Source organism: Sebastes umbrosus, chromosome 4, assembly GCF_015220745.1.
Source record: "Sebastes umbrosus isolate fSebUmb1 chromosome 4, fSebUmb1.pri, whole genome shotgun sequence".
In the NCBI taxonomy this organism is placed as follows: Eukaryota; Metazoa; Chordata; class Actinopteri; order Perciformes; family Sebastidae; genus Sebastes; species Sebastes umbrosus.
Window position 1 is genome coordinate 36,553,287 of NC_051272.1, and position 17,949 is coordinate 36,571,235.

The 17,949-nt window shown below is 45.0% G+C and overlaps 1 protein-coding gene across 5 annotated transcripts in view; it reads left to right on the top strand.

The window, feature by feature from the left end:
• Positions 1-15,942, top strand: part of ppfibp2b (PPFIA binding protein 2b) — a 111,096-nt gene extending 95,154 nt beyond the window's left edge. For 2 of the 5 annotated variants that reach the window (XM_037767637.1, XM_037767638.1), the window contains 11 exons: positions 446-596; positions 1,452-1,563; positions 1,647-1,735; positions 1,940-2,062; positions 3,715-3,840; positions 3,928-4,116; positions 6,156-6,356; positions 8,756-8,821; positions 13,915-13,983; positions 14,411-14,620; positions 14,725-15,941. In XM_037767637.1, the coding sequence (XP_037623565.1) occupies positions 446-596; positions 1,452-1,563; positions 1,647-1,735; positions 1,940-2,062; positions 3,715-3,840; positions 3,928-4,116; positions 6,156-6,356; positions 8,756-8,821; positions 13,915-13,983; positions 14,411-14,620; positions 14,725-15,270 (1,882 nt within the window). In that variant the 3' untranslated portion in view covers positions 15,271-15,941. Of the gene's footprint in view, positions 1-445; positions 597-1,451; positions 1,564-1,646; positions 1,736-1,939; positions 2,063-3,714; positions 3,841-3,927; positions 4,117-6,155; positions 6,357-8,755; positions 8,822-10,331; positions 12,442-13,914; positions 13,984-14,410; positions 14,621-14,724 lie in introns of those variants that run through there. The other 3 variants (XM_037767635.1, XM_037767636.1, XM_037767634.1) reach the window with 2 other exon arrangements.
• Positions 15,943-17,949: the final 2,007 nt, after the last annotated feature.

A 17,949-nucleotide genomic window follows, 5' to 3' on the forward strand; every position in this document is an offset into this window, starting at 1 on the left:
GTCAATCACAGTGAGATTGTAGAGGAGCACTGGCAGCCTCTACTGTCTACTGGTTGCGGGATGTGAGGCATCATGTGCTGTTTGTACTTGGAAATAGTCAGCAAAATGGACATGATTCTCTTCACGTGTTCGGGTCTGTTTAAAATGCAGAAAAACTGCAGATATTCAATGTACACTTGTGATGGATTCCCCATCCCACTCATGTTATACTAATATGAATTCGAAGCTGCAGCTACCTGGATGGTAGGGATAATGGATTGAAAATTGAAAATCAACAATATATTTATTTGGTAAATGGTCGGCAATAAAGTTGTAAAGGAGCTGAAATGTACAAAGACTTGAGTGAATTAGTTAATTTTGTGGCACGTTGGATCTATTGCGCAGATTAAATTCTGTGCGTGTCTCTGCTCAGTGTGAATCTGTACTCTTTTCTTCTCCATGGCAGAGACCTGAAGATGCCCTTCAGTAAGTGGAGCACAGAGCAGGTGTGCGACTGGCTCGAGGAGATTGGACTCGGCCAGTACGGCATTCTCGCTTGCCACTGGATCACCGGCGGTGATACTCTACTGTCAGCCACGCTGCAAGACCTGGAGAAGGTACACACAGACCACCTCCTCTGTACGGAGCAGGTTTCACGACACATCTGTCTGACAAAATCACCCTCCATTCTTTCAGCCTGTCAGCTCATGTGTCAGTTCTACCTGTCTGGTTATGTTGGCTGTCTTGTCTGTCTATCTGGCATTTAGCCATGGCTGTCTCTGCTCGTCAACCTGCTTGTTAGTTTCGCCTTCAACGCTGTCACATTGTCCACCTCTCTGGGCTCTCTCATCAGGACAATTTCATTTAGATAATTCACTCTAACGTCCGGCACACACAGGGAACGTCAGGAGCGCGTGGCGGCTGCGTGGCGTGGTGGCTGTGTGATTCACGCATCGGGTGCCCTCAAGCGTTTTTTCTGTAGACAGAATTTCTTCATTTGTTAACACGAGGCTTTCATTCTGAAATATGTGCCTGACAATGTTGTAGAACATGCAGTGACTTGGAAAGCTCCATGAATGAATATAGTACAGAGTTTTAATTGTGGATTATTACTATTATTTACAAATTACCACACGTTTCTTAACCTTTCTCTGTCTAAAATAAATATAAATGATATTTATAATGAAATGAAATGGCCATTAAAAGGCAAACTCTATGTAGAAAGAAAGGGCTGACAGCAGCAGCTGCAGCAGCAGAAACGCAACCGACAAGCAGCTGCAACGCAGCTGGTGTGAACACCCGACGCGTGAATCACGCAGCCACCATGCCACACAGCCACCACGCCACACAGCCACGGAAGTAACGGTGCTACAGTAAATTCTTTCTTTCTCAGGTGAAGCTGTAGGTTTCATCTGTAAGATGGAAGTAACTGTGACCAGATGAAACAGGTTATTCTCTCACTGTGTCTGCAGGAGCTGGCGATGAAGAATCCGCTCCACAGGAAGAAGCTCCAGCTGGCCATCAAGGCGTCGAGCAGCAGGCAGCCGGAGAAGTCTGCAGAGCTCGATTACATCTGGGTCACCCGTACGCACTGAAAATCACACACTTAAAATCACTTCACTCTGAAGTTCACTTCCATTCAAACTGTGATATCTTCTGTTCCAAAGGTTGGCTCGATGACATCGGACTTCCTCAATACAAAGACCAGTTTAATGACGGGAGAGTTGATGGGCAGATGCTGCAGTACCTCACTGTGGTCAGTTTGTAACTGACGATCAAAATGATCGGTCACACTGCTTCAAAGTTTCAACCATCAGGGTTCAAGGGGGAATCAGGGAGCGTGGGTTATCTTTCAGATGATACATGAATTCAAAACTTGACATACCAAAAAAACGTGAATGCAGAGACTACTGTAGATGCTCACTTTCTCTTCTCTCCTTCTGTCTTGCCTCAATCTCAGAATGACTTGTTATTCCTTAAAGTGACCAGCCAGCTGCATCACCTCAGCATCAAATGTGCCATTCATGTTCTCCATGTCAACAAGTTTAACTCCAGCTGCCTCAAACGCAGGCCCAGCAACGAGGTCAGTAGGTGTGCGTGTGTGTGTTTGTTTAAAGATGAGCTGTTTTTTGGCTTCTTGAGCAGTGTTTCTATGTTTCTATGTTTCTATGCACCACATATCTGAACAAACTAGAAGGTCTAGAAACTAGAAGGTCTGCTCCAAACTCTCCATCCATTGCATTCCGCTTATCCGGGTCAGCAGGCTTAGCAGGGTATTCCAGACGTCCCGATCCCCAGCAACGTTCCAGCTCTTCCTGTGGGACGCCGAGGCGTTCCTAGGCTAGACCAGATGCAGCGTGTTTCCAGGCACCAGGTGGATGTGCCTGGAAAATCATTAATCAGATGTTGAACCACCTCAGCTGGCCCCCTTTCGACACAAAGGAGCAGCGGCTCTACTCCGAGCCGAGCTCCCTCCAGGTGTCTGAGCTCATCACCCTATCTCTAAGGCTGAGCCCAGCCACCCTATGAAGGAAGCTCATTTCAGCTGCTTGTATTCGCTATCTCATTCTTTCGGACACTACCCAAAGCTCATGACCATAGGTGAGGGTTGGAACGTAGATGGAGCGGTAAATCGAGAGCTCCGCCTTCCGGCTCAGCTCCCTCTTCACCACGACGGTCCGGTACAGCGTCTGCATAACTGCCGACGCCGCACAGAACCGCCTGTCCATCTCCCGCTCCATTTGATCCTGCTCCAAACTCTTGTTCCTTATAAATTGAGTCTTTAAAGCTGGAGCGCAGGACTTTCACATATAAATAAACGTGTGTTATATTCAAGAAAAACAAGTTCACACGATGCTGATTGAGCCTACCACCGCCAGGGAAAGCTCTCTGTATTTCACAGTTTAGCCTATTTCCTTCCCATGTTATTTTTCTTTTTAAAAATCCTATTAATATGTGCCTTTTTATATTGCCTTGTGTTTCTTTGATACCTTATCTTAATGCCATACAGCACGTTGAATTATTAAAGAAATAAACTTCCCTTGGTTTAACTTAAAGGTCCCATATTTATAAAAAAGTGAGATTTTCATGTTTTTTTTATTATAAAACAGGTTTAAGTCCTGTATAAATACTGTGAAAGTATCGAAACGCTCAATCCACAGAGAAATACACACAGCCCGTATTCAGAAACTCTGCATTTGAAAAAAGCTGTCAGGATTTCTGTCCATTTGTGATGTCACAAATATACAATATTTAGACCCTTTACACAATTTTAAATGTAAACATTCTAAATGTGTCCCAGTTTATTCCTGGTTGCTGTGTATGTGAATGTCATCAGCTGGCAGGAAGTAAACATGGACCCATGCTGTTGCCTAGCAACGCAATTCCGTTGCAATTCCGTCGAAATGCGCTAAAATGGAGCGTTTAAGACAGAGGGTAAATACAGGTATATTCAGGTAGACAGTATGAGGAAAATAAAGTGTTTTTTGAACATTACAGCATGTAAACATGTTCTAGTAGAAACACAAAATACAAGTATGAACCTGAAAATGAGCACGATATGGGACCTTTAACTCCACATCATGTAATGTTTAAATGGGTGCTAACCGTTTTTGAATGCAGTGCTACAGTTTTTAGATGTTTGAATGGTACGTTTAAGAAAACATATTTTAGAAAATAAAATTGTCTAAATTTAAAAAAAAATCTAAAACATGCATGCATTTGTGTGTGTTTCAGAACCAGTTCACTCCCAGTGAGGTGGTCCAGTGGTCCAACCACCGAGTCATGGAGTGGCTGAGATCTGTGGATCTGGCAGAGTACGCACCCAACCTGAGGGGCAGCGGCGTGCACGGAGGGCTGCTCGTGAGTACACATGATCGCACAGTTTATGGGACAAAAAAAAACCAAAACGCTACAGAAAGGACGTTGAATGCATCTCTCCCGTCACAGATGCTGGAACCTCGGTTTAGCTCGGACACACTGGCCATGCTGCTGAACATCCCTGCTCAGAAAACACTGCTGAGACGCCACCTAACCACCAACTTCAACAGCCTGGTGGGAGCACAAGCTCATCAGGAGAAGAGGGAGTACACTGAGGCAGCAGGGTACAGCCCGCTCAGCATCACAGCTAAAGTCAAGGTAAGATAATACATGAGCAAGCACCACTATACGGAGTGGAAGAGGAAGGAGGCTACTAGCGTGAAGAGAACACACTGTTCTCTTCCTGCATGTGTAGAGAGAAAGCACCTTAATCCGAGGAGAAACCCGGGTGTGTCAGCTCGCTTTAAGCTCTGAGCCCTTCAGTGAGTTTAAGCCATGAGAGCAGAGTAAACATGGGACCGACCACAGCCTCAGCTGTGCTCCTGTGTGCACATACGCTGATGTGTGTGTGTGTGTGTGTGTGTGTTTGTGTGTGTGTGTGTGTGTCTCCTCACTGAGGACCAGCCAGCTACCCGGTGATATCCTATAGTATAATTGTAATAATATCACAGCGGCTTTAGTCAGCAAGAGCAAGCTTAGAGGACACTTCTGTGTAAGCCGCTACAGTATGGAGACAAGAAGACACTGCTTCCAGATAGACTGCTCTAAAAAAATGAAGGGAACACTTAAATAACACATCAGATCTTGATGAACAAATTATTCAAGTTGAAAATCTTTACTGATGTACATTGTATAATTAGTTGAGAACAAAATGAAGTAACGACGGTCAATGGAAACCAAAATCATCAACCCACTGAGGTCTGGATTCAAAATCACACCCCAAATCAAAGTAAAAAAATGAAATCACGGGCTGATCCAACTTGCCTGAATTTCATCACGGCAACTCATAATGTGACTCAGTAGTGTGTACGGCCCCCGCGTGCTTGTATGCATTCCCGACAACGTCTGGGCATGCTCTTGATGAGTCGGCGGATGGTGTCCTGGGGGTTCTACTCCCAGACCTGGATCAGGGCATCAGTGAGCTCCTGGACAGTCTGTGGCGGTACTTGGCGGCGTCGGATGCACCAATACATAACGTCCTTGTACGTACCTTGTATGCAAAGAGTGCTATCAGCTTGATTCAATGTACTCAACATATTGTACTCACAGAGCTCCATAGAGCTGATGGGACCTGCAGCCTGAATGAGTCAGTTGGGCGGCAGTAGCTCAGTCCGTGGGAACTTGCCGTGGGAACCGGAGGGTTGCCAGTTCAAGTCCCCACATGGACCAAGTGCAGAATGTGGACAAGTAGCTGGAGAGGTACCAATTTGCCTTATGGGTACTGCCAACGCACCCCCCCCCCACCCCAAAACTGCCCCCTGGACGCTGTATAGTAGCTGCCCATTGCTCCTAAATGCAGAGGATCATTTTCACTGTGTGCGACAATACAAATTGATTTTAATGTAAAAATTGATTAGAGCAAATCTTTTAAAGTTGTTAAAATACTAAATGATAGCCAAAACTACAAAAATAAGTTGTGATAAACTAAAATGATTATTATTATCATCAGATCAGATCTTAAAGCTGCAGTGCGTAGAAATCCGGAAAACGCAAAATCCTGCATCCCCTCGAGCTGCTCTCTCCTCTCTCTCCTCTCTCCGCTCTCCCCTCTCTGTCCGAAGCCCCTCCCCCCACACGAGAACGGGCATATGCACGCGCTTCATACGTGCTCGCTACATCTGAGGAGGCTACCGCAGCGAGCTACACATTACCTTCTAACGACATCAACAGTTTGGACTGTCTTTTTGAAAGTCTGTCTTTCTTTTTTTGGGTTGTTTTGAGGTGTAGGCAGTTGCTGCCAATGCTGGAATAGCAAGCTTTCCAGTAGGTTGTTCCGCCATTGACCGAGGCTTTCACTATCTGCAGAGACCAGACGTGAACGCGCATCTCCTTTTGTGGAACAGCCAGTAGGAACGCTCTCTCTGAAATGACCTGTGATTGGTCAAAGTCTGCCGTCACGGGCAAGATTTTCTAAAGCCTGTAAACAGAGCCATGAGGAGGAGCAGAGTTGTAGTTTTCTCTCAGATCACTTGAATTACAATATGCTGAAAGGTTATTATGGAATTTTTGCCAAATTATGCCAAAATATTGTTGCCTACTGCCACTTTAACCACTCCATGATGTTATATTTTTTGTTCCTCAGCTGTGATTCAGTCCTATCATATATCACATCCCTTGTTCATGTCTTGTCCTTGCAGCCGAAGAAGTTGGGCTTCTCTACCTTGACTCACCTCAGGAGGAGGCGGCTGGACGAATCCACGGACTACGTGTGTCCAATCGAGTCGTCCTCGCCTCAGTCGGGACAGTCTGCGGGGAACGGGGTGCAGGTGCGGCCGTACGCCGGCTTCAGAGGCCTGAGCCCGATCCTGGACAGAGAGCCCGACCGCTGCAGGGACCAGGTGGGGCTCGACGACGGCAGAGCCGACCCATCACCGTGACAACGGCTGTGACAACGACATGGCGATACCGTATCGACATGCTTTCCATCAACCAATCAGCTGTCACTGCTATTACTTTGCTTGCGGCCCCATAATAATACCTCAGCCTGCTCCTCTAACCCCCCCGTGCCTTATGAGTGAAGAGATTCAGAGTGGACCAGTCAGCTGCTCCTACTGAGACCATGAATCTACACGCTAACTAACCCTACCGCCGCCTCAAACCTGTGCCATGATCTAACTCCTCATCAGAGAACACAGCATCTCTCTGGACATCACTTCCTGTAATCCATACTAAAGTGTACATGGATATCTCTTGTATAGTATTAAGCCATCGCTCTAACGTTTGTCCACCACCATTAGATGATTTTATATGTGTGAATCCGCCATCGCATCATTTTCCAGTTCAATGCAGTTCTGAGATGAACGTGTGCAATATTTGCATAATATTATGGAGGGCTTTTATTTAATATTTATGTCATTGCAGAGCTAATTATAAAGTAGCATGTTTAGTTTGAACCTGAGCTGGTCCTTTTGTACTGTTATTTTCATATTTGCTGAAATAGTATTTTTATAGGAGAGAAAATCCTGCTCCACTAAAGGAAGCTTACATGTGGTCATGTAAATGTAACAAGATTTATCAAATCATTTAATAAACAAAATCATACGTGTGTAAAAACTGATTCCTTCTTTCTACACAAAAGGCAGACAGATCATATTAGGGACATGTATTTTCTTCAGGAAGCATACACTGTGTCCTGTATTTCTCTTATTAAATCAATATCACTCCTACAGACTAGAATGGCACTCAGAGAGCGCAGACCTCCGCCAAGGTGCATGACTTTGAAAACAGATCACAGCTCACAGCTGGCGGTACCGTGAGGTGGTCGGCTTATTATTAACACGGTGTGTTTCCATGTAACGTATCGGCGGATGTCTGTATAACGCTACACTACGTTGTCTGTCATCCCGTCATCGACCGCTTTTTTTCTTTCTCACTGCGGACGGACCATAAATGTATAAAGAGAACGGGACGGCGAGCAGCTCCCGCACCTCGGTGTCTCGCCACACATCCACACACGTATCTCTCTGCTCTCAGAAGGAGGCGGGGTCACGCGTCATCAACGCGTCATCAGTTACACTGCGCATGTGTTATACCCTGTGGTCTAAATGCTCAGGCTGATCGGAATCCTTAATGATGATCCGGATCGCCACCAAAATCTAATGGATTGTTTAGGGATGCACCGATACCAATACCAGTATCGGGTATCGGGTATCGGGTATCGGGTATCAGGTATCGGGTCCGGTACTGTGCTCATGTACTCGTCCTCACAAAACAGCTCCGATACAACGGCACCGATACCACTTTACGGCAGCGTGATGGGTCGGTGGTGCGGCCGACTCCGCGGGGCCAGGATCCCACCTCAGCCGGCACACGCCGGCCCTCACTTTCATTGCGCCACGGCGTTTTGCTTGCACCCTCTGACTCACGCGTGCGTTAGACTCCTTGGTCCGTGTTTCAAGACGGGTTGGGTAGGTTGCTGACATCGCCACAGACCCCTGGCGCCCTTTACGTGGGCCGAGCCCCGCCCTGGGGGCACGACGCGGTTTGGGCGCACTAAGGACAGTCCCCCCCGGTCAACAGTCGCACCGGGAGCAGGGGGCCCCGTCCCTTCCCGGTGGGGAGAGAGGGCGCAGCGAGCACTTTGTCCACGGCCCCGGGAAGCACCTTCGCCCCAAGCCTTTCCAAGCCGACCTAGAGCTGGACGCGGCGCACCACCTCGTATGCGGGACTCCCCAGCCTGCCGTGTGTCGCTCACACCCTCCAGCTGGCTGTTAACGAGGGTCTTTTGGCACAGAGAAGTACTCGTATCGGTACTCGGTGTCGGTACTCGGTATCAGCGATTTCATTCAAATCCATCGCAAACAAACAAACCAACGCCGGTGAAAACATAACCTCGGCCTTGGAAGGAGGTAATAAAGAAAAACAGATGTGGACAGCATGCTTCATCCACTAACCTGCTTTCATCATCATCATCATCCTCATCATCATCATCATGGTGGCTGTCATGGCTGGCTATGACACCAGCTTCTGCCTCGGCGGACCAATCTGAGCCAAGATGGCTATTGCCCATTACCATGGTAACCCTGTTAAAGATGACATGGGAAGTAATGCACGAGGACTGTATCTGCAGCTGCCTGCTGACTGAGCCACACTCAGTGATGTATAGTACACTTCTGTGTACTTACACAAATGCTAATTTGATTCATCACCATATAGCAAAGCCTCAGAAACTCATCATTGTTAATGTCTGTGATCATTATCATGTGTGTGTGTGTGTGTGTGTGTGTGTGTGTTGCAGATGGCGATCACGGAGGGTACCATGTTGCAAATAGAAGCTCTGTCTGAAAGCATCAACAACCTCACAGTAAGCACCAACACACACCAGCTGCTGGTTAATGACTTCACACACCAATAGCCGCTCCTCATCGCTTCTAACACAAGTTTGAGTCACTCAGATGGAAGAACTGTGGAGTTTATCTGAGGGAGAAGCCCATTAAAACAAGTAATACGACGACTTCAGGAGTGAAACCTGCTCGCTGCTACTTCAGGTCTGCTGATATCAGGCAGATGCCAGTTTTGGTTCTTTTGCTCCCGCCGTGTTTGCTCAAGTCATCTGAGTAATTGAACCCCGAGGCTTTGGCTCAAAAACATGTAAAACCACAAATGTCTCCAGTGATCCAGCTGAGCCTTGAGATCTCAGAGGAATAAATATGACCCTATTATTTCATTACTATTGAAAGAGTTTCAATTCAAAGTCTCAGAACCTGTAAAGATGAAATCATTCCTACATTTGTTATTTTTTGATAAATACAGGTATATTCAAGCAGACAGTATGAGGAAAATAAAGTTTTTTTTTAACATTACAGCACGTAAACATGTTTTAGTAGAAACACAAAATACAAGTATGAACCTGAAAATGAGCACGATATGGGATCACGAAGAGCAAACGGACGACATTCTCAGTTAAAACTTTCATTTGTTATTTCAGAAATTCCACGTTGTATTCTTCCCATGTGGCCCGAACTAATCAAACAGAGAAAATACAGCTTTTTCCCAGCAGACATTTTGAGATTTCATACCAGGAAGGGCACAGGTGTAATTCATAATTTTAATAATGGCTGCCTTCTGTGTAGGGTTGCTAGCTCCAGGGTCCTGTATTGTGCATGCTGGCTTATGCCGGGTACACACTACACGAGAATCAATCTGAATTTGGGCCCGATTCCCCCTCCTCCCGACAATCGTCAGCAAAGCCCTGATCTTTTGATGGTTATAAAGATTATCTTTCCAGATGTTCCTGTGGTGTAAAGTATGGTAAGAGTGTTTTTTACATCCCCCTATCGGCTCGGAAGTCCATCCTGGACGCAACAATCTCAAATCGTAAATATTAAACATGTTCAATATATACGAAGTATAATCTCTGACATATCGTAGTGTGGAATGATCAAGTAGCTGTATTAGTTCCACCTGTGTTTTCATGCTATGACGAGTCAAATTATCTGCTTATTGTTCCTTAACTCTGCTGTGAAGCTGCTTGTGCTCTGACTTGGGATACGTTTTCCTCATAACATCCTGCAGTGCTACATGTTATGTGTAGCACTTTAGACATAACTGGTACCATTTTCAATAACAAATGAGGCCTCTGTTGACACCGTTGGAAGGACTTCCTTAAGGTACTGCCCTCAAAAGCAGGACCACATTTCCCATCAACCCTTGCCATTGTTTCCTCTGAAGTCAAAGTTTAATAAATAACAGTCTGTGATGGTCGTATGTGTTTTACAATTTCCCCATATATACTTAACTGATCCCAGCTCAGTGGCAAACACCAACTCCCAGCTATCTAACCCATTACCACTCCCATGATGCTTTGCTTCCAGTACCTGCTCAGCCAAGACGAGCTGCAGAAGGAGCTGAGGCGGTCTCAGACGGCGCTGGTTTGAAGGACAATGACCCCGAGACGTGTACAGCAGCAACCAATCAGACACCTGCACTGTACCTCAAGCCCCGCCTAACACCGCAGTGTGGAGCTGATACTTCTACTTCTACTTCTACTATCCGCTGATATCTCACGTAACACCAACCGTCACTCTGAAGTCCTGCTGTAGAGGACTGAGGAACACCAGTGGACTAACACAATGTGGAAAACAATCATTGCTTACAAACATCTTTTTTTTTTTATTTCTACAATAATGAACTGAACTGCTACTCATTAGGCCTTTGGGGTATTTTTTTTTTACTGCTTTCCTTGTTTCCCTATGCAATGTACCCTCAAATGATCATACTGTACACTGCATATACTGTACTGGTATGTCAAAGGGGGAGAATGTTTCATAGCAATCATTTGACATACAGAGTATAATATATTTTATGGAATCTATGATGAAAGAGGGAACAAGAATTTAAGCACAATGGTCAGCCACTTCAGATCTCATAAGAGACCAGAGTAGAGCCAGATTGAAAACTGATTCAATCGATGGCAAGGAAAGAAACACACACACACACACACACACACACACACACACACATAATGGCGGTTGTGTTGAGCTCCTCAACATGATCATGTTGAAATGACATATTGTTACAACTGTTAGATCTTCTCAGAGGAGGCCGTATGTGAAAAGGCTGAACAGGACAAACACTTACCCACGTTACTTTGTTGAAATGAGTTGCATTATTTCAGCAAGGAAAGATTCAGTAGTAACTAGAATGGCACTTGGAGAGCACAGACGCGAACGCCACTAGTCTTCATAAGAAGCAGACCCATGACACGTCAGAGATTCTCACAATGTCATGAGATAACGTGAGAATCGCAGGATCACATATCACATGAAAACCCATCTTGTCAGGCTTCAAGTAATGCGTTTGTGTCAGGCAAGCCAAAGCACGGACCACTCAGCGTTCTGTTAGGACCTACTGGCAGCTACAGGCGTGGCTTAGGTATGTGAGACACGGAGAGGCGGTTGTTCTAAACAACGATGGAGGCTCCTGAAGAGGTTAGCGTAGATGCTGCATTAACATCAGTTCTATCAGAACTAGAGAGTATTTCTCCACTGAAGGAAGAGCAAAGAACAGCACTGAAGGAGATGTTCTCACTCTTCTCCCGACTGGCTTCAGCAAGAGTTTGACTGATTGAGTTTGACTGTTCATTCAGTCACCGGCCAAGTATTGAAAATACGTAAATAAATTTGAAATAGAAACAGTTTCCAATGACGGCTTCTCAGATGGTTCAGTGTAAAATAACATCTGGTGGGTCAGGTTACATCAGTGACAGGACAGAAAGAGCCTAGACACTGGAGATAATGAAATGACCTGAAGGCAGGTGGGCGATGTGTCCGGGGACAGTCTACAGGTCAGTTTGAAAGACAGGATCAGTGATCTCGTAGTTAAAGATTAGCATCCAACAACTAATCAGTACATAAAATGCCAGAAGAAAGTTGGGGAGGATTTAGCAGCATCAGAAAGATGGAAAATGTTTCGACTTCCATTCAGGCCAAACTAATACATAGAAGGTCAAAATGATCCAGTCCAGAAATACCAGATATATTTAGGAACAGTGTCACCATTACATCATTTGTTCAACTGAACCTAGTACATATCATTGTTACAATTCTGAATGAATAAAGCTGCACTAATCAATATTTTTATATCAAATGTGGATCAAATAAATGTGTGAGACTCCACAGTTCCCCTTAGAGCTTTTTTAGCGTCTTTTAGCTCATTCTTTTGGTTTCACCTCCCACAACTTTAGCTTGTCAACCTTGTTCCAGCCACATCAGGCAGCTGTTTTCATTGAAAAAGTCGATAAACACACTTTACACTACCTGCTCAGCACCAAACAGCAGATAGACACAGTTAGAGACTAGCTGGTGAACATAGCATAGAGCCAAAGAGACAGATGAGTTTATCAGGGTTTGGGGGGTAAAAGGAATCCTTATCAAAGATAGATTTTTGTGTTATGTGTTTACGTTAATAAACTCTCTAACAGGCCACTAAAGAACTTGTGTTGTTTCAACAATTTAAAATGATGGGACTAGGGATGCACCCATACCACTTTTTTTCAGACCGAGTACAAGTACAAGTACTTACATTTGGGTACTCGCCGATACCGAGTACTTCTCTGTGCCAAAAGACCCTCGTTAACAGCCAGCTGGAGGGTGTGAGCGACACACGGCAGGCTGGAGAGTCCCGCATACGAGGCGGTGCGCCGCGACCGGCTCTAGGTCAGCTTGGAAAGGCTCGGGGCGAAGGTGGCTCACGGCCGCAGCTTTACAGCGCTCCCCGCCCAGAACTCGCCACACCGTGACGAGGCTCCCTGCTCCCAGTGCGACTGTCAACCGGGGCTCACTGTCCTCAGTGCGCCCCAACCGCGTCGTGCCGCCAGATCGGGGCTCGGCCCACTTAAAAGGCGCCAGGGGTCTGCGGCGATGTCGGCAACCCACCCGACCTGTCTTGCGCGCGACTCAGAGGGTGCAAGCAAAACCCTGTGGCGCAATGAAAGTGACGGCCGGTGCGTGGCGACTGAGGTGGGATCCCGACTGAGGTGGGATCCCGGCCCAGCGGGGTCGGGCGCACCACCGTAAAGTGGTATCGGTGCCGTTGTATCGGAGCCGTATTACGAGTACGAGTACATGAGCACAGTATCGGAGCCGATACCCGATACTGGTATCGGTGCATTCCTAGAGGGTACTATTTTTTCAGGACTTCTTAATCAGGACTTAATGGTTCATTTGACCAAGTACTCCCCTACTGTACTGTATACTGTATATGCTAGTGGACAGCACTTTTTTCAAGCATCGTTTAAGTGGCCCTGTCCACTTAGGGAAGACGTAGAAATCAAAACCTACTTTTACTAAGTATATGCACATGGCTGCACAAATAACAACAGAATAGTATAGTAGGGATTGTTGTGTTTGGTCCTCTGAGTGGTCAACAGTTCATGTTAAGGGATTTGGAAAGTAAACTCAGGCTAATATAATACAGTATGCGCTTCCCTGCATTTACACACTGGTATAGTAAAACCATTGGACGCTCCTACAGCTGGACTACCATACGAAAAGATGAGAACAAGAACAATAAACGTCATATGTGACCCTTAAGTCCCTCCTAAGCATCCAGCCACCCCCCATTCATGAATTTGAAGTGAAACTCCCCTCTCATTCTGTAATGTGACATTACAGCACTATTGTACTGTGAGAGCCAAACTAAAAGCTCGTTTGCGCTTCCTTTTGAAGAGAGACAGTTAAGTATTTTGTTTGCCCATCAAACCCTTCAGGCTTACCCCCCACCCCTTTGTTGACTTACCTAAAACTTGAAAAGTTACAAGCACCACACCCCGTGCTAACACTGTCAGCAGAAACCTGGGATGGGAAATTCTCTTTATTCTACTGAAAGTTCTGTACATGTCAGGAGACTGACGACTGAGCTTCACATACAGCACCGTACACACCCTGTGTATCTCAGCAGGGCAGGGGACAGGAGCAGAGGCCAGGTAGTGTACTTGGAACTACAGAACCTTCCAGACCCGTCCTGGTGAGTATTTTTTGAAAACCCATCTTTTTTTTTTCTTGAAATCAAACAATGTTATTCCTACTGTGTTAGTGCATTGCATAGGTGGACAGAAAATTGGTAGATTTTTAATATGCAACATGGAAAAATAGTCATGTTTCACTGTTAAATGACAGTAGCAATGGTTCCATATGGCAGGACAGTATTAATACAGATAAGGGTTTTCTTCTTTACCTCAAGAACACAACTATCAAAATACTTAATGTTTACCAACCATATCTTCATGTCAGATTACACTTTATACTCTAATGGTACAAATTCTATCTTTCCAGTGTATCAGGGAGACCACCCTCTGATCTCCGTCCTCCATAATCAGTCCACCATGGGCCAGAACATCACCAAACCTGCTTCTAACCCCTTCCAGAACTTCAACTTCTTCTCCTCTTTTAAGCGTGGCTCCCCCAGCCGTGCCTCCAATGATCTGAGCATGTCCCCTCGACCGAGCATCTTCTCCACACTGAGGCCCCCCGCTGCCAAACCCAACAATTTCATAACTCTGTTCAACGACTGCATCACCACCGCCTCATCCAGAACTCAAGAATACCTCCTCTTCAAAGACCCAGAGGACAAGTTCCACCCGAGCCCTGAGGTGCTCACTCAGGTAGGTAACTTTATACTTCCAAAGAAAACTGAAGACAGTACCCCTTTAGAATTTCACAGCATTTCTTTTAAGTGGCCTTTAAAAACATCTTGTCCTCCCAACAGGTCTTCCTGATGACCTACATCACTCAGAGCGTCAGCCTCAACATGACGGACACCTTCAACTGCACGGCCATGACGCCCGAGCAGCGCATCCTCCTGGGGCCTGACTGGGTCTGGGCTGTGCTGGAGAAGCCCACCAAGAACCCTAAGATCCAGATCGCGGTGCAGGTCCTGCACCTGCTCGACAGGGAGGATGCCGAGGAGAACGGCATCCCCCCGGAGGCCCTCAGCGAGTCCGTCCAGATCGCCCAAGAGCATTCCAGCAACAAGACCATGTACGAGAAGATGGTGGACTTCTGCGCCTCCATCGGCAAGGACTGCTACGCCCTCTTCTTGTTCTTGGGGAAGAAAAGCGACAAGGGCAATATCTACGGCGTCCTCAGCAACAACTTCGAGGCGGCCATTGGGAAGTGCGAAAAGATCGATAGAGCTTTTATTGAGAACTTCTTTAAAGGCTCAAGGTATCTCCACACACCTTCAGGAATGATGCAGGCCATTGTCACCAAGAAAGAGGGAGACCCTCTCACTCTCATGATTAAATTCAGCTGAACCAAAGGGACTCGTAATATTCAACAGCCAATAGCACGACACAGTGATACAGTAATACAACTTTATGTGGTAGAACTGTAGATGCTGTTCCAGACCTCCAGACCTACTAAGATGTTGAGTTTGATAAAGTAGAAGGCCTTTGAGAGAAGATTCTGGTTATTTTCAATCTATCCCAGTTGCTGATGGTGCTTTTTTATAACTAAGTCACTTAACAAGTGTTCTGCTTTTTACTTGGAGTCCTGTTCTCTAACAACTTAATCTAGCAACTCACACATCATTTAAAAAACAAGACCAAGAATACTGCAGTTACAGTACCTGCGTCTTTAAAGAGCTGCTTTCATCGTACCATTTCAGTTTGTCCACTTCTTAAACAGCATAACATAGTGCTTAAAGTTTTAGTGGGTAACTGGAAAGCTAGGCAGGTCCCAATGCAGTGTGTGAATGTGTTTTGCAGAAAATATGTTTTAATCAGTTCTCTTTATTTGCTTGTGATATTTATAGTGTGTGTCAGCGCTTGAAGTGGAAAAAAAAATAAGTGCCGGTACTCCCCTTATTCACGTCGGCCTGTGTATTAGCTGGTATCAGCAATCTCTTGTGACTTATTCCGATTCATTCATTATTTCTTTAAAGGTCCCATATTAAAAAAAAGTGAGATTTTCACGTTTTTTTTTTATTGTAAAGCAGGCTTGAATCCTATATAAATACTGTGAAAGTATCGAAACACTCAATCCACAGGGAAATATACACAGCCCGTATTCAGAAACTCTGCATTTGAAACAAGCGGTCAGGATTTCTGCCCATTCGTGATGTCACAAATATACAATATTTAGACCCTTTACACAATTTTAAACGTAAACATTCTAAATGTGTCCCAGTTTATTCCTGGTTGCAGTGTATGTGAATGTCATCAACTGACAGGAAGTAAACATGAACCCAAGCTGTTGCCTAGCAACGCAATTCTGTTGTAATTCCGTCAAAATGAGCTAAAACAGAGCGTTTCAGACAAGAGGGTAAATACAGGCATATTCAGGCAGACAGTATGAGGAAAATAAAGTTGTTTTTTTTAACATTACAGCATGTAAACATGTTCTAGTAGAAACACAAAATACAAGTATGAACCTGAAAATGAGCATAATATGGGACCTTTAAGCATGTTAAACTGTGTCAGTCATAATCAGCTGTGATTTTATTGCTATATATACTTGGGCTATGCATCTCCTATAGTAGGCCTATAATACTCCAACATTATTACAAGTGGAACTCGGTGTGTTTGTATGTAGTGTTAATACTTAAAGTGTTTTCTGTTGCTGTTGCTATTTGTAGTATCACCTATAGTATATTATAGGATGTGTATAGGCTGGAATCAACAGCAGCCAGCCAGACAGACAGGTATACATGCAGAGCTGAGGTCTGTGAGCTATTCAGGTTTTAGGAGCAGCGTCCCAGTCAGGATGCTCCTACATAATTATACAGAGACACATTCTGAATTTATACACTGAATAAAAGATACTAAGAGATGTTGGGTTTCGCTGTCCTTCTGCAAGAAAATTTGAATGTTTTTGACATAATTTTATTATTACTAGTGAAATTACTATTTTTATTATTTATCACAGCCTACAAGTACATCTGAACATTTAGTTCTTCTGGAAATGTTTGTCCTGTAAAATCATATTCTATAAATCAGAAGAGCAGATTCAGTAAACAATTTTTAAATAATTTGTTCACAAATAAAAAAAACGTTTTGACGAACAGTTCACTCATTATTTTACAAAAAGGACGTGAACATTGTATTGATAAATTACAGCAACCTCGTGCTGGCGCTGCGCCGTTATGAATCTCCATAATGAATCACCATTATGAATCTCCCAGAGAACCCGATATGGAGAGGGCAGAGCTCCGGTACGCATGAAAATGTCACGGTACTCGAAGGAGTAAAATGTAGAAGTGAGTACCGCTAACTACCGGCCTACTTCGAGCACTGGCACTGACATGATGGCAAAACAAAGAAAAAATGAAATCCAAAGTTGAAAATAAGTGGAATTAAGTATCACATATCACACAATATGTGTTTGGCCAAAGATCACCACTAAAACCAATTTGCCTTAAAAAAAACAAAAAAACATTCTCACAGTGGACATTTTGACTTGTTAAACCCAGGTGTAACATATAACATTAGAGTGACTGTTTGTAACAATCATAAATGTCTTGTTAACAGCGACACCTGTGGCCGTTAAGTCAACAAAAGCCAGCGTCCTGTTGCTCGCGCTCGCTCTACATAGACATAAAGGAGCATCGCTCACAACAGTGAGGCGACACACGTCAGCTAAAAGCACAATATCACTCTATATTTCAGCTGCTTGGCAGTAATGTTAGCTGACCAGACGAAAGTCTCTCCATGAATCAATGCTGATCCTAGTGTTGGCTTTTCCTGCCTCAGCCTCCCGACCGCGGCCGGAGGGAACAGGGGAGACGCCGGAGTTTTGGTCAGAGACGATAACGTTTCTCTCTGGGGAGCCCCGTCACTTCACAAGACACGGGAAACCTCTGTTGGTCTGGAGGAGCTGCAGCAGTTATTTCTGCACAAACGTCCACTGTACATTAGCTGCAGTAGCTAAGAAACATGTTGATGAAAGGGACTGATGAGTCATGTTATATACAGAGACACCAACACAATGGCAT